General features: G+C 48.8%; 1 protein-coding gene across 1 annotated transcript; it reads right to left on the bottom strand.

The window, feature by feature from the left end:
* Nucleotides 1-499: 499 nt before the first annotated feature.
* NFATC4 (nuclear factor of activated T cells 4) lies at nucleotides 500-12732 on the bottom strand. The gene is made up of 10 exons (XM_051980563.1): nucleotides 12517-12732; nucleotides 10184-11282; nucleotides 8318-8480; nucleotides 7498-7697; nucleotides 6328-6500; nucleotides 5788-5928; nucleotides 3333-3388; nucleotides 2915-3041; nucleotides 2054-2629; nucleotides 500-1096 (listed from the first exon to the last, which is right to left on the bottom strand). Exons 1-10 carry the CDS (start codon nucleotides 12620-12622, stop codon nucleotides 1029-1031), a joined length of 2709 nt encoding a protein of 902 aa, XP_051836523.1. The 5' UTR covers nucleotides 12623-12732; the 3' UTR covers nucleotides 500-1028.
* Nucleotides 12733-15211: the final 2479 nt, after the last annotated feature.

The following is a 15211-nucleotide window of genomic DNA, read 5'->3' as shown; positions in this document are numbered from 1 at the left end:
CTGAGCTTGGAAGGGACATTGGTCTAGAGCCTATCATCAAGTGATGAAATGCCCCTTGTCTAGATGAATCTTCAGTGCCTCAAGTGGGAGACAAATGGTAAAACTAAATCTTGGAGATTCACCTCAAGTGGGAGACAAATGGTAAAACTAAATCTTGGAGATTCACCTCTCTCAAGAACCTTCTATCTGGTAGTAGAGCTGTACTTCTGGTGGAATAGTTTTATCCTGGCCAGAACTTTAAAGAGAAACATTCCTTCAACCAACAACCCCACCCCTTACTCCCTTCCCACTCCCAAACTCTATGAGTTTCAACAAAGCAGATCTCCAGTTCCTTCCCTCACCAAGTTCACTTCCTCCCGGAAACTCTTGAGTTCAAGCCAGTAGTTGGAGACCCACCCAACCTTCCTCTTTCTCCTCCATACAACTGGCTTCCTGAAATCAGAGTTAGAAAACAACCTATCCCAATCTCCCCTTCCCCCAAATAATTCTGAGTCAATCATGCTAACCAATGAGCAGTTTATTATTAATACAGAATCTCCCCTGCCATCCAATATACCATATCCTGTACATATGATCTATATACACCCCTTACCCCTTAACCAGAATCCCAGGGGCCCCCTCTATCAGGACCAGGAGTCATTTCACTCTCTAGTCAAGGAGACCATCCCCCAGAAGCTCCCTGTATCTTCCCAAGCCTCCTTCTCTCCCACCACTTGTTCCATCCTCCCACCCCAGTCTATTCCCTCTCCCCATACCAAATCTTGTCCTCACTGCCTCCAGGGCTTCCTAAGTAGCACCACTTGGTGGGGTGAGACCATAGGCTAGATTTGGGGCCAGGAACCCAAAGGTAGAATTAAGAAGCACCAGAGGAGGACTCTACCCCACAACTATAGAGGGGGAAGGAGGTCAGGGAAGGGAAGAGAAAGGAAGAAGGGCAGTGAGGGAGTGAGAGAGGGAGGGGAGGGAGAAGCCACCATCCAGGCAGAGGGAGCTTGGGGGCAGGTGGAGCACACCACCACAGCAACAATTCAGGCAGGAGGCTCTTCTCCAGGGGGCACAGGGAAGCCACTCAGGTCTCGGCCAATGATCTCACTCACTGGAAGGGAGAGGTGGGATGAGGAGCAAAAGGAAGTTGGAATAGGTTCCCTCTCTCCCCAAAGGCCTCAGACCCTTTCAGACAGGCCATAACCTAAAAACTTTTAGATCCTATGCTTAACTCAAGGTATTCCCACTATGTCTAAGTTTCTCCAACAGATAATTGAAATAGATCCTAGTCCCTCTTTTCTCAAAGCTATCCCACTTTCACCAGTGAGGTTCCAACTCCCAACCCCTATGTCATCTCCACTACTGTAGAGAATACCAGCCCTGTTCTCTAATGCGGGGTCCCTTCTCTCCTTCCCACACCCTTAGCCATAGAATAGAGTCCTTTCCATGCTACTTCACTCAGGGGTGAGGGTAATCTGAATGGCTCTTAGATGGTGAATTCAGATCTTCACCACCATGTGTGAAAAAGGAAAGAGAGAATTTCATGCAGCCATTTGTGGAGAAGGGGGAAATTTCAGCCAAAAGCAATAGCAAAGTATGATCAGTTAATCCCCCCTTCTCCATTCTGCTGGCCATTAACATGAGAAAAGAAACCAAAGTTTGAATAGTTGCAATAGGGCTGGGGTGGGGTGGACAGAGCATCACATATAACCCTGCGTTTGGAACCACCCCATACTTCTCTTAGGGCAGCTACACTCAAGAGACCAAAAGAATCTCATTGTACACATACTCTGAGGGTATCCCAGAATCTGCCTAGTCCCAACTTGACAAAAAGCTCATTAATATCTAGAGGAGACCCCAAAGCCCATTATAATCTCCCTCCCTCCCTCTAGCACTCTCATCCAAGTCCATCCTTAAGTATTAGCAGGATCAATTCCCAGGAAGCCATATCTTTGTCACTAAAAAAAAAAAAAAAAGGCTAAATCCCATTCTATTTGGATAAGGCCTCCTCCCAACTGCAAGACACAGACATAGAGATATGTATCCCACCCAGACCCCACCTACCCACCTTCTTCCAATGTGATGCCCTGGATGGGGACGCTCTCTCGGAAGCCACTGCCATAGCTGCCCCTGTCTTTCTCCTGTTCTGGGGCTCCCTCCCCTGTGCCATATCCTGACCCCACTTCATCATAGCCCTCAGCAGCAGGGTGGGCACCCTGGGGTGAGAAGGGCCCCTCAGGTTGGGGAGAGGAGGGCAGTGGAGGTTGGTAGGCAGCTGGTGGTGGGAAAGGCAGCCCCAGGGAGAAGGGTGCCCCACCTCCTCCATAGGGGTCAGCAGAGAAAGGTCGAGGAACAAAGCTATTAGGGGGAGGAGGACGAGGGCAGCCAGAACTCCCAGTAGGCTCTGGAAACAACCTCAGGCCAGGCCTATAGGAAGGAGGGCCTGTCTGGGGATAGACTGGGGGTGTCCCAAAGTTGAACCCCTCAGACAAATATGGGGGTTCATAGGAAGAATCATCAGTGGGATAAGAAGAATAGGGGGGTCGGGGTGGTGAGAAGTCCATGTCGGTACCAAAAGGAGGGCCAGGAGCTGAAGGAAAACCACGGATTGATGAATCTGGGAGTGGCTCCTCTTTGAAGATCACTGGGAAAGATGAGAAAGAAGCAGGAAGGACACAAATATAACAATGAAAAGGGGTTCTAGGTGAGGGGCCTTCTGCTTTAGTCTCTCCCCATCCCTGCTACCCCTTTAATTCTCCTTCACTTCTCCTTGGAGTGGGTGGAGGTCATTTCTCTGGGAAGTAAAGGAACCCCAGTCAAGAGGCAGGCACCCTAGGGCTCATTCTTTGAATCAGGGGTCAATGTCACTTCTCTCATCAAGCGCCCACTGAGCCTCCCTACCAGACCTCGTGCCCTCCTGGCATCATACCAGGCAGGAACTTGAAGCTCTGGGTAGGACTTCTTTTCCTCCTTCCATTGGAGACGTAGAAATAGACCTGGACAGGCCGTGAAACTCTTTTATTGCTATACTCAGGTACAGCCAAAGTCAATGTCACCTGGGGGGGGAGGTGAGGGGGGGGGGAAAGGATGAAAAGAAATGAGAAACAGAGAACAATCCAAAAATCCTTTCCCAGGACACTAATCCCAGGCTCCAGCTTTTTTTTTTTTTTCCATCTCCTATTGAGTAGAATTCATTCTGAAGGGAGATATCCAATTCCAGGGTTCCCAGGCTGCCCTCTTGTGGAGAGAATGTAGCCCACAAGGCATATTGGGCTGGAGCAGTGGGGAATTTCCGGGCTATCCACCTCCCCCAAGCAAGTGGGAGTCCCCCAAGAATACCATATTACCTCATTGCTTTTCAGCCTGTTCACAGTGGCCTCCTCCTCCCACTGCAGCTTTCCATCTGTGAGAAGGGGACATGGATCTCAAGCTCTATTCAGGAGCCCCTACCCCCCACTCCAGAGACAAGAGAAAGGCAAAATATACAAAAAGGAACCCCCACAAAGTTACTAGATTATCTCAATTGGAGGGGAATTTGGACTGCTCATGACCAGAGAAACCAAGAATTAGCTCAGTGTATCCCAAACTCAAATAATCATATTTCATTGAATCACAGCTTTGGATGGGACTTCTGAGTTCATTTAATCCAATCCATAACTGAATAGGCAGGTAGGTGGACAGAGGGCTGAGCCAGGACCCAGAAAGACTCATCTTCCTGAGCTGAAATCTGGCCTCAGACACTTCTTAGTCATGAGACCCTAGACAAGTCACTGTACTTTGTTTGCCTCAGTTTCCTCATCTGTAAAATAAATTGGAAGAGGAAATGGCAAAGAACTCCGGTATCTTTGCCAGGAAAACCCCAAATGGGAGCATAAAGAGTCAGACTTGATGGAAATGAATGAATAACAATATCTGAACAGAAACCTCTTTTACAACATGCCTGATGAGTGATCATTCAATCTCTATTTGAAGGCCTCCTCTAATGAGGACTAATAGCTTTTTGGACTATTATAAAGTTAAATATTTAACTTTCAAACCTAAATCCACATCAGTCTAAATTCTTTTTTACCTCCAAGATCAAGTATAATAGTCTAACCGATGATAATCCTTAAAATACTTGAAAGCAGTCCTATTCTCCCTGGACATTTCTTCTCAAGGCAAGATATCCCACTGCTTCGAGTTCCTTAATCATTTGGTTACTGTCCTCTATATATTCCTTTGACAATGTACTTCCTGATATGTGGCATCTAGACCCAACACTGTCCAATTGTGCTCTGATCAGAATAGAGTGAAAAAAACTTGTCACCACTCTCATTCTGATCTCTTATTTTCCATTTATATATTCCATTCATATATTTGTATCTAAATCTATAATTCTCTTTGTAAAGACTGATTGATCTCATTTGATATTTGTTTTAATGAAGGGACAACTACACAGTATGACTATGAGGTACAGAAAAGTATCAAGCCACAATCGACCCCCATCAGGTCTGCAGGTCTGAGACCAAGAGCTAGACTAGTGATTTTTAAGGTGCCTTGCCAATTTAAAATATTGTATCCTAGTAATCAAATTCAATTTTATTACTATGATACAGAAAATTAAACTGAGGATAATCAAGGGAAAGAACCAATGTAGGGTCAGTGGTAGATCCAGATACAGAACTCATCAACCTTAATAGATTAATAAGATTCTATAACTTGTACAATGCGCTTTGCCTTTTGGTAGAAACCAGATTATTCCCCAATAAAAACATCACTTCAAGGGGAAGGACACTGGAATCTCCTTTTCTGGACCACAGGACAAATGGGAAAGAAAGAGCTAGTTCAACCTAAATGAATGCTTTTTCCCTTTTCACAGGTCTACCTACATGTACTCTCTAAATTTCATTCTAGCTAGGCTTTAGGATTAAGCAGAGCCTGTCTTTCACTAATGGTAGGAATAGGGTTCTTGGGAAACTAAAAAAAAAAGCAGAAGCAGATGTCTAGGGCTTCAAAGTTTCAGAATAGAAAGCATAGCCCTTAGAAATCTTTCTATTTCCCTTCGTCAGGTATGTCTTACCATCCTAGCCCAGAAATACTTTCTCATTCCACCCACCATCAAAAACCTGAGCAGGTTTCATCTTTGGGAACCATATGAGGCAATCTCTGTTTCATAGTATGTTTTGCGCTATTGAAGCTACAATATAGGATGGAAAAGCTACCTAAAATTTGGAAGATGGGGGTTAAGAAGCCCTGACTCATCCCCTTCATTCAATCTTATCCTCCCTCCCACAATCCGATGGAAGTCAACCATCCTCAGGTTGGCTCTTCCTTAATTATAGTAAATAACCTCATTATTTACTCGTAGAGAAAAATAAAAAATTAGATAGTAAAATTCAAATAGATGAATGATATAAACTTTAAACAAATCTCAATATCATCTGGAATAGTGGGTGCCACTATTATGTATATATAATTTACATATTATATATATAGAATTAGACTATAATATAAATTATTTCTAACTTTTGCATTTTATTCCGCTTTCCCAAATATTCTTGCACATTTTTATCTTATTTTATCCATGGGGGGGGAGGGGGAGGGAAGAAAGGAGTCATGTAACCTTCCAAGTACTGAGTTTTCCTATCTCTAGAACGGAGTATTTGGAGGGGTAGATGACTCATCTCCTCCCCCCACCCAGTCATGCAGATAATTTGTTCCCCATCACTTCCCTTAGTCCTAGCTTTTCTCCCATGTACTAGACTTCACTTTTTTTCCCATGTTTCTCTAGCATGGGTTCTACTCACTCCCTTGAATACTCACCAGGGCCCCTCTCAATGAAAACCACCTTGGAGTCCGGCAAAAAATTGGCTCCTGATAGCACCAGCTCCTCACCCCCGCGAACAGAACAGGCACTCAGGTTATAGGCTTCTACCTGGGGCAGCTCCTGTGCTGAACGCTGGGCTGCAATCAGAAGGGGTGAGGGGCTGGGCAAGGATGTGCATAATGTGAAGAGCCTCCCCTTTCCCTCACCACTCCCTGATTCTAGAGTTGGGCCACGACTGGAAACCCTACCCTTCACCCTCATGCTAGGGCGAGGCAAGCATAGGCATCCCAGCAGATCCGTGGACGTGCAGACGGGGCATCCCAGGAAAACGGACTATTGGATCCTGGCAGGGTGGAGGGGATCCACAGGCAAGTAGGTGAGTTGGAAAGCCTTCTGCAAACAGGCAGAAGGACTAACGGAGAAGCAGGTGGGAAGGGGGGACAATAGGAATGGCATAAGCGGGAGAACATGGAAGCAGAGAAAAACCTAGCTATTCTTCCGGGGCTCCCCTGACCCAGCCCTCTCTCTTTGCTCACAGCACTCAATGGGTACTGAAGCCACCTGCACCGACACGACCTTTCCGCCACCCTGTGGCACGTGTACACGGAACACTAGCCGGACCCTTGTGTTCTTGCGGCCAATGTCCGTCTCCCCCTTGCGTAGCTCTATGTCTGAGTTCCGAAGCTTCAAGATTCCAGCGCAGTCAATGCTGTCCACGTGGGGTCAGGGGAAAACGTTAAGAACCACTTTACTCTGTCCTTCTTGGGGCAAGATGAACTCCTCCAAGGGAACATTCATGACCCTTCCCATTTCAATCCATGCGCCACTTAATCGCCAAAGTGATTTTCCAACAACCTCCAGGTTTGACCATGTCACTTCCCTCTCCCTCCCACCCACCCATTTAATAAATTCCAGTTACCTCCCTGTAGGTAATAACCTCTAGAATCTGAAAATCCCTCTGTTTGGCAATTAAAGTCCATAACCCGTCCTCTTCCCAGCACACTAGTGTTCTTATATTTTGTTCTTCTGCATAAATTCCCGAGCCAATTTTGCTGGTCCCTCACACCATCCCCCTGAATGTTGCTTTTGCCCGGATTATCCTCCATACTTGGAATGATCCCTCTTCTCACTTCCACATTTAAGGCTCAGCTCAAATGCCACCTTCTATGGGATGCTTTTCCCAGCCCCTCCCTTTTCCTACTAACTTTCTGAGATAATCTTCCATTTTATGTGCATCTAGTTATTAGACTAGGTTCTAGGAGCAGGAACTGCTTAAGAGCAGGAAGTTGATTTTCTTTATGTCTAGCATTTAGTACAGTGCCTAGCATCTAGTAAGTGCTTAATAAATGCTTATTCATTGACAAATATACTCCCTTTTTAATTTCCTGACTTATTTGAAGGACTGGAAACTAGATACCCTAATTCAGAAATGAACTCCTCAAAAGCAAAAGTGATACCCCACCCCAATTGCACCCCATCTCATCCCCAAATAGACTTCTCTAAGGGATTTGATGACCTAAAACAAAGATGCCTGTCCCACCTCCTAGAAACAGTCTTGCAGGAACACATTCTTAACCCTTTTTGGAGGAAGGGGGTAAGGGGAAGAAAGAAGAGGAATGGATGACCTGGTCCTGGATGCTGGGCCCCCTTGAAGGCTCCTGGTCCCCAGGCCCTGCTGGCACTAAAGAGTGTAAGTGAAGACTCACTTGGCAGCCATGTTGTTCTCAGGGAGCAGAGTCATCTCTAGCACCTTAGTACCACTGACCACAGCCTCATAGCTAGCTGTGGCTACCATCTTGCCAGTGATGCGGTGGACTTGATAGAAGGCATGGGGCCTCAAGTTCCGCTCATCTGCTGTACCAATGAACATCTGCAGAGTTAATGGCTTCTCATTGTAGCCTAGTAGCTAGTAGAGGAAAACAGGGAGGATGAGTTAGAGCTTACTACAGAAACATCCATAATATATCCCAAGATTTTCAGGCATTGAGGTTGAGGGTGAAGAATAAAAGAAAAACTGGAATATATTTCTCAGGGGAGGTAGAGCATGGGCTATTGGGAAAAGATGGCCTGGAGTAAGAGTGTTGCTCTTGGAGAAGGGCCCAGACTTGGATGGGGAGATGGCAGAAGAAAGTTGAAGGAGACATTGGACTCAATGTAGTGACAATCTAATTCCCAGTGACCTCTGACTTCACTCTAACCTTATCCCTTGACATCCAGCTGACCATCCTTCTCTAGAGCAAATTGTAAAGACTCCCAGGGGATGAAATGAGGGGGAAATGGCATGGCGGGAGAGGGGGGAATGGGGAGGGGTTAGTATCAGAGGATCTGAAAGGAAGAGTACCCACTCTTATTCTCCTCCTTGAAGCAGCCTAGCCCCTCCTCCAGTCTGCTAGCCAGGCAGGTCAGAGCTGCCAGGGATCGTGGGAAAGGGCATGGTTATGGGGCTACACAGCTGGAGCCCATCTGTCCTAAGGGCTGGGAGTAGAGAAGGGACAGAATGCTTTTTTCAATAAAGCCTCTGGTTACCTTGACCACAGGATGTCCCCCTGGTGTGGCTTTGACAGCACCTCTGCTGCCCTCTGTCTCATAGTGGGCACGGTGATGGGCTCTGGGTTGTACTTCAATTCTCAGCTCCAGTTGTTCAAATTGGCTGGGCAGGGGCCAGTCCAGAGGGGGTAGTGCTGAGGCCCTGGTAGGAGAGGGGAAAGGAAAATTGATATCCCTCTTCTCCTGGTTTCAAAACCAGGATAACCTTGACCTAAACAGCCTTACCCTCTCTCCCACCCCTGAGCTCCCTAAGAATTAAGAAAGAAATAGATACAGAGGAACACAGGAGACAGAACACCTGGATCCACTCAGAGCTCTGGAAGAAGTAGCAACATGACAGGAACAAGTGTTTTCTCTGTTTCTTCAAAGACCCAGAAATTAGAGCTCTAGAACATTGTGGATTAGAAAGTTAAGAAGGAAAGTTGGGCTTTTCATTTTCTTACATACCTAATTGTTTCTCTAATTCTCCTATACTTCAGTATGAGACAGAGAAGATAAAAATATAAATCAGTATTTTAGAGTAAGAAGAGACCTTGGAGGTCATATAATTGGAATAACTTTATTTTGCAAATGAATAAATTTAGGAGTCACATGGGTTAAGTGACTTGACTAAAGTCATTGAGTTAATAGAGGAATACCGGTCTCCTGATTCACAGTCTAAAGCTCTTTCCAATAATAATAAGAATAAATAAAAGCAGTAACATGCTTATATAATCATTTAAAGTTTCCTGGGAAACTTTATGAAATAGGTGGTATATTATTATTGCCATTTCAAGATAAGAAAACTGAGTCTCAGCAGAAATTACATAGCTAATGTTAAAAGTTCAAATCCAGCTTCAGATACATTCTAGATGCATGGCCCTGGGCTAGTGACTTAGCTCTGCCTCAGTTGCTTCATCTGTATAAGGAAAGGGACAAGGAAATGGAAAACCACTCCAGTATCTTTGCCAAAAAGATCTTCTGTGGGATCACAGAGAGTTGGACATGACCAAAGAACAACAACTAATGTCAGAGCTGAAATTCAAACCCAGGACTCTGATTCCAGGTACAACGTTCTTCTCACTCTAAGAGATCCCTTCTTACTACTTTGAGATCTCTAAAAGCATAGTCCTTTGTATCACCCTAACTGCCCAGAATGAAGGCTTGTGAAATGATAGGTTCTTATAGAGCTCATGAGAAGGAATCTCCTCCAAACTTTCATCTAGAGAGACAGCCAGCAGTAAGTCCAACTATTTTGCCTAGTTTGGGCCAACTCAATCACACATGGCAGAAATTAGAAACAATTACTAGCATTTATATAGCACTTTAAGGTTTACAATTTTATATATATATATATATAATTTGATTTTGTTCTTATAAAAACCTTGAGAGATAGGTGTTATTACCAGACTTATTTCACAGATGAGGAAACTGAGATTAAATAATTTGCTCTCATTCATATAGCAACCAAGTTATCTGAGGTAGGATTTGAACTCTGTTCTTTCTGTCTTCAGCTTCTACACACAATCTACTCTGCTATCTAGCTATTTCAAGATAATAGAAGTAAACAAAGGTCTTGACAAGTAGAAGGATTGAGGAAAACATCATTTTTTAAAAGTCAAAATAAAGTAGCATGAAATTAAGTTGCCAAGTTGTATTCATTCATAAATATCCATTTTTGTCACCAAGTTAGTTCTAGCCTAGCATGTAGGAAGCAGGGAGAGAAAAAACCTCTTTAAGTGGGATGGAAGGAGTCTTCTTCAGCTCCATCCCCTTCTCCCTGCCAGTCTGCTCAGCAGAAACAGATAGCAGATGGCTTGCCTCCCCTTCCCCAGGCTTACAGAAAGAGGTCTCTGGTACCCTCACCTGAAGATGGGACTATGTCCCCCAATGCGGGCCTTGGACCAGGACAGTGGGGAGGGCACAGCCAGGTAGTCCATGCCAGGTACATCTTTTCGAAGAGGTCCGGGAGGGGCCACAGCTTCCTCCCCACCTGGCACAGGTTTTCCATTACATGGAGTAGAGTCTTCAGGTCGGGCTAATGCCACTGCCTGTTCACTGGATGTCCGTCGGGTCTTCTGAGGGATACTCTCAGCTGGTGGGGCCCCTACATAGTCGAAGGGGCCAGGGGAGCCAGGATCCCGGGCCAGAGGTGGTGGTGGTGGGGGAGTTGGCTCAGGCCCTTCATCCCCCAGACTTCCTCTGCGGGACAGGGCAGGGGAGGCGGAGGATGGTGTACCAGAGCTGGAATAACGCCTTTTGCCACAAGGGGAGGCTGGTCGGGGGGAGGCTGGGGCTGGGCCAGGGGCACTAAGGAGCAGCCAGCTCTCCTCAGGCCCCCGACCTCCAGGACCGGGACCATATACACCCCAGGGATCATCAGGGGTCCAAGGCCGAGGGGAGGCTCGAGGTGAGGGCAGTGGGGACCCCAGGCCAAATCTTGAAGCTGCCTCATTCAGTTCTGACTCTACTTCATCACAGGCAGCATACAGGGCTGCCTCATCAGAGGCATCTGAGAAGAAACTCCAGGAGGACAAACTACTGCTCCCAGGACTGGGACTAAAGAAGGAGCCTCCACTGCCAGGACCTCCAGCCTCTCGGTAGCCTCCAAAGCCATCAGGTGGTGGATAATCACGGGGAGAGCCATCACCCCAGTTGTCTGGGGCATCCTCTAGTGAGGGTGGAGGTTCAGGTGTGGGGGAGATTGAGGTGATGCGAATGCTTGGGCACTCCAAGATTCTGCCCCCTCCAGCCCCTCCAGGTCCCCCACCAGGTCCCCCCAGCCTCACCAATCGGGCTGGCTGACTCTCCCAGGTACCAGGTGGTGGTGCAGGCCTCGGGGGTGGGGAGTGCATGCCCGGCCGTGATGGTGGGGGCCGAGGGATGCCAATAGGAGAGGCCCCATAGGGAGGAGGTTCACCCAGAGCCAAACTGCAGCAAGAGGGGGAATCTTCTGTGTCCAGCTCTGTGAAAGAGAAAGAAAGAAAAGGGGTGGAGGTGGTGGGGCAGGAGATGGAATCTTTGTCTCAGAGAGGCTTCTGACTACCCAAGTTCTCTGTACCCAGCAGACTCTACAACATGGAAAGGTTCCTGTGGCATCCCCAGACATGACAATAAAGGAGATGTGCCCTCCAGTTACAGGTGTCCCTGTAGCTCTGGAAGCCATCCTGCCAACCAGACTATCTCCTTGAATCCTGAAGGGGTACCAGGGAACAAGATATCTTCAATTCCAAGGTGGGCTTCAAGAGGGTGGGGCCACGAAGAAGGGGGCTGGACTTAGGCTTCGGGGGCGTGACTAAGAGGGGTTGGGTTGGGGTGAGGCTTGTTAAGAGCAGAGGAGGGTTTAGGGCGGTGTTGGGCGGGGCCGGGGGCGACACACACATGAACCCAATTAGCAGCGGTTCCCAAACCCCCAAACTGCGCTGGCAGGCTCCTCGGTTACCATCGTAACCGTGGCCTGGCCCCGGGGGCCCAGGGAAGAAGGGGGGGCACCAGGACTGTGGTGACTAGGGGTGGGCGGAGAGGGCGGGGTCTCCCCTCTCCCCCTTCCCCCAAATCCGGAGGAGGAGAGAAGGTGGTTGCGTGCCGGGACGAGGAGGGGGGTCGAGGGGGGCCACGGATTCCGTGCAAGCATCGGCCGCCGCCCCCGGCTCTTCCCAGCCATCTGCCTCTCATTGCGGCCAGACGAAGGGGGGCATCTTCGAAACTCGGAGGGGGAGCTCCGGCGGGACCTGAGGTTCCCTCTCCACCCTAGTTTTGTTCCGTCCCGTCCTGCCCCATCTCCCGGGCCTAGAAGCTTTCTGGTAGGAAGCATGGGATAGGACGCGACCCAAAGCAGGACTTCATCTTCTCCCGGGGATGTCCCATGTCCCTCAGATCTCAACCCGGTTGTGTCCATTTGTCAGTGCCTCCCTTCTTCCCTCCAGTTCCCCGTCCTAGTGACAGCCGGCGCTGGAGGCGGTGCACCGCGGACCAGCCGGCCCCCACCCCCCACCCGAGCCGCGACCTAAAAAGGAAAAAGCAGTGCCCATGCCCCCAGCCCCAACTCTACGACCCCCAAGCCCCACGGAATCCCTCTCATGGCTGCCTCAAATCTTTTATCCTCCCGCCCCAACATCCGCAAACCCCTAGACTCACAGACCCCAGCCTCTCCAACCCCCCTCCCTGGACCCCAAAACCCTTTTCGACCCCGCACTAACCTTCCCCAGGCCCAGGCCCCCCTGGCCCCAGCGGGGGGGCTTCTTTCTCCTCCCCGAACACCAGTTTAAATTCCAGCTCCTCATCCTCGCAGCTTGCAGCCCCCATAGATCTGGCCAGAGCCCCTAGGCCTGTACTCGGGGCTGGAGGGGGGGGCTTCTCCGTCCTCACCCGGGGCTTGCCCCCGCCGCCGCCGCCTCCACCCTCCCGACGCCCCCTCTTTATTATAGAAACTTTTCCAAACTTTTTCCCCCAAACTTCTTCAAAGCGGCCCCCCCTCAGCTTGTCTCTGATTGGCTGTCCGGGATGCTCCAGCTCCTCCTCCTGGGATGAGATGGGAAAACCACGCGCCCCTCGTCCCAGTCCACCCTCCCCCCCCTCCACTAGTTTTCTCCCCCTCCCTCTCCTACCAAAAAAAATGAATTGGAAACTGGTCCCTCCTGCACTCCTCCGCGTGGTACAATTTTATTGACGCCTATTGGCCAAAAGCCCTGACAATTACAGCCCAACCTGACCTCCTGCTTCTCTCAGCCCCTTCCCCTAGTGGTTTAGATTTCTAGGTCGGAACCTCTTAAAGTCTCCAAATCACTGCCCCTGGGGACTGGATACTCCAGGATTCTCCTAGTCCCCCACAACTATGTTGTTTTGTTGTGTTTTGTTTTGTTTTCTCCCTCGGGGTCTCCCTAGGACTTAAAGTGTAATACAGGCAGTCCCACTCTCTTTTCTGCAGACCCAAGGCCCTACTAATGCTACAGGGAAAAACCCATTCGGCTCTAGGGATTATCTAGGGAATAAACGTCCTGCTCCGAAGCTTGAGCCCAGACTAAAAGCCCTTACGACAGTCAGCCCCTCCATCTCTACTAATCATTTCTCCCCTCCCTAGTGAAGTGAGGAGATCAATCTCAATAAAGATCCCCGGGAAGAGTTAGAGCTGAAGGGACCAGAGCCTGTGGCAATTGGCAGTTTAACAGCGCTCCAGACCTGGCTTCCCTGTTGTTTTTGCAGCCCCCATCAAGAGAATGGCATTAATTAACCTCATCAGTGAGCTGTTTCCCCATTACCCACTCCGAGCAGAGTCTGGCCTGGACTCCCCAACTTGGGGGAGGGAAGAGTCTAGCTTCTCTGAAGCCTTCTCTTTTTTCGTCCTGTAATCTTGACTGGTTTACTCGACGTCCCTGGCCACTGGTGCTTAGGGTGGCCCCCCAAACCACCACCTGTCTTCTGGACTCTAGGACGAGGCAAAAAATCGTATATTGGCGCGGCCAAGAAGGGCTGTAGTAAAGTAGCTCAAATTTAGGCATTGGAACTTGGGAAGAGAAAAGTTAAAAATAAGATCTGTGGCTTAGGCTAGGAAACACTTAGCTTCCTCCACAACTGGTTGCTAAAGCCTCTCCAACAAGTTCAAGTTTCCTCTATTCCCCAATTCAATAGTACTCCGAGACCAGTCCGGGTCCTCAGTCTTGAACGGGTTAAGTGACTAAGGCCCCCAGGTCAGACATTTACAAACACTCTAGCGCCGGGCGGGGGCCGAGCTCATTACACTAATGAGAACCAGGCTTCGAGTGTGGGAGGGGGGAAATGGGAGGGGGAAAGGAGGAGAAGAAGAAAGGGGGGGGAATTAAAGGGAGGGTATGAACTGGACAGTATTGGGGTTGTCGGGTCCAGGCTCAGAAGCTCCATAGGAGACTCACGCTTCCTCCTTCCCAGTCTTCCAATGGACCCGCCCAGGGGGACCTTCCCCCTCCCCAGCCCCGGGGGACCCCTCAGTGACGTCGGGAGAGGCCCAGGCTCAGAGCCCAGGACCGCGGTGCGCTGGCTGGGGGCGGGGCAAAAAAATGTTCTGAGTAGAGCGAGGCCGAAGGGGGAGGCGGTCTGGTTTGACTTTTTCGCAGTCCTCCTCAAGTTACATTTCCCTTCCAGGCTCATCTTGAAATAACGGAGAAGGAGGGAGGAGGAGAGATGGAGGGAGGAGGAGAGATGGAGGAGGGCAGTTTAGGGGAGGTGAAGAGCGAAAGACAACACAGACAGACACAGGACAGATACACATTGAAGAGAGACTCAAAAGACAGTCCTGAAAAAACGAAGCTAGCAGACAGGGAGCAGAGGGAGACAAAGACCTAGGAAGACAGAGAAGAGAACCAGTCCTCTCCTGCCCCTAAACTCCCCCCTCCTTCTAACACACGTACTCTCACATTCTTTTCAAATGTCACTATTTCCTTTGATCCTGGGCAGCATTTCTCCATGTGTCTGGCTTTGCTCCCTGCCCAGTCTATCCTCCCCCTTCTTCCCTCCCTCCTAACTTAGTCGATTTTTCCCTTTTGAGCTTTTGCCCTGTGCCTCCACTCCCTGCATCTGGGAGGTGATCCTGCCTGCTCTGTTCTTATTGGTCTAACCCTTTGTAGATACCAGTTTCCTTTTCCAAAATCAGGACTTCCACCCAGTATCTCTACATTTGGGGGGAAGGGAGGCCGGGGGCAAAGCTGAGTACAAAAACACAAACAAAAACCGTTTAAAAGAAAGGACTTCTACAATACTAAGCTACTGGAGGTTAGCGAAGATATTCTTTCCTTGAAGTTTCATTAACATGAGATAAACCTGGTTTCAAGAAGAAACAGTCTTGAAGGAAATGGACTAAATGACCTTTGGAAAACTGTGGGGGTTTGGGAAGAGAGGAAACTGGATCTGTATCTTCCCACT

This window comes from Antechinus flavipes, chromosome 2 (assembly GCF_016432865.1).
Source record: "Antechinus flavipes isolate AdamAnt ecotype Samford, QLD, Australia chromosome 2, AdamAnt_v2, whole genome shotgun sequence".
Taxonomy (NCBI): Eukaryota; Metazoa; Chordata; class Mammalia; order Dasyuromorphia; family Dasyuridae; genus Antechinus; species Antechinus flavipes.
Note: the sequence above shows the minus strand (reverse complement) of the source record. Positions and strands in the feature narration are given on the sequence as shown.

What these genes read in the sequence shown, in the direction of transcription:
- NFATC4 (XM_051980563.1), bottom strand. Translation starts at nt 12,622, where the DNA reads ATGGGGGCTGCAAGCTGCGAGGATGAGGAGCTGGAATTTAAACTGGTG. An exon ending in GGACATAGTCCCATCTTCAG is followed by an intron (nt 8,481 to 10,183) that starts GTGAGGGTACCA and finishes CTCTCCTACCAG; the next exon opens with GGCCTCAGCACTACCCCCTC. An exon ending in TTTCATTGAGAGGGGCCCTG is followed by an intron (nt 3,389 to 5,787) that starts GTGAGTATTCAA and finishes CCCTTCTCACAG; the next exon opens with ATGGAAAGCTGCAGTGGGAG.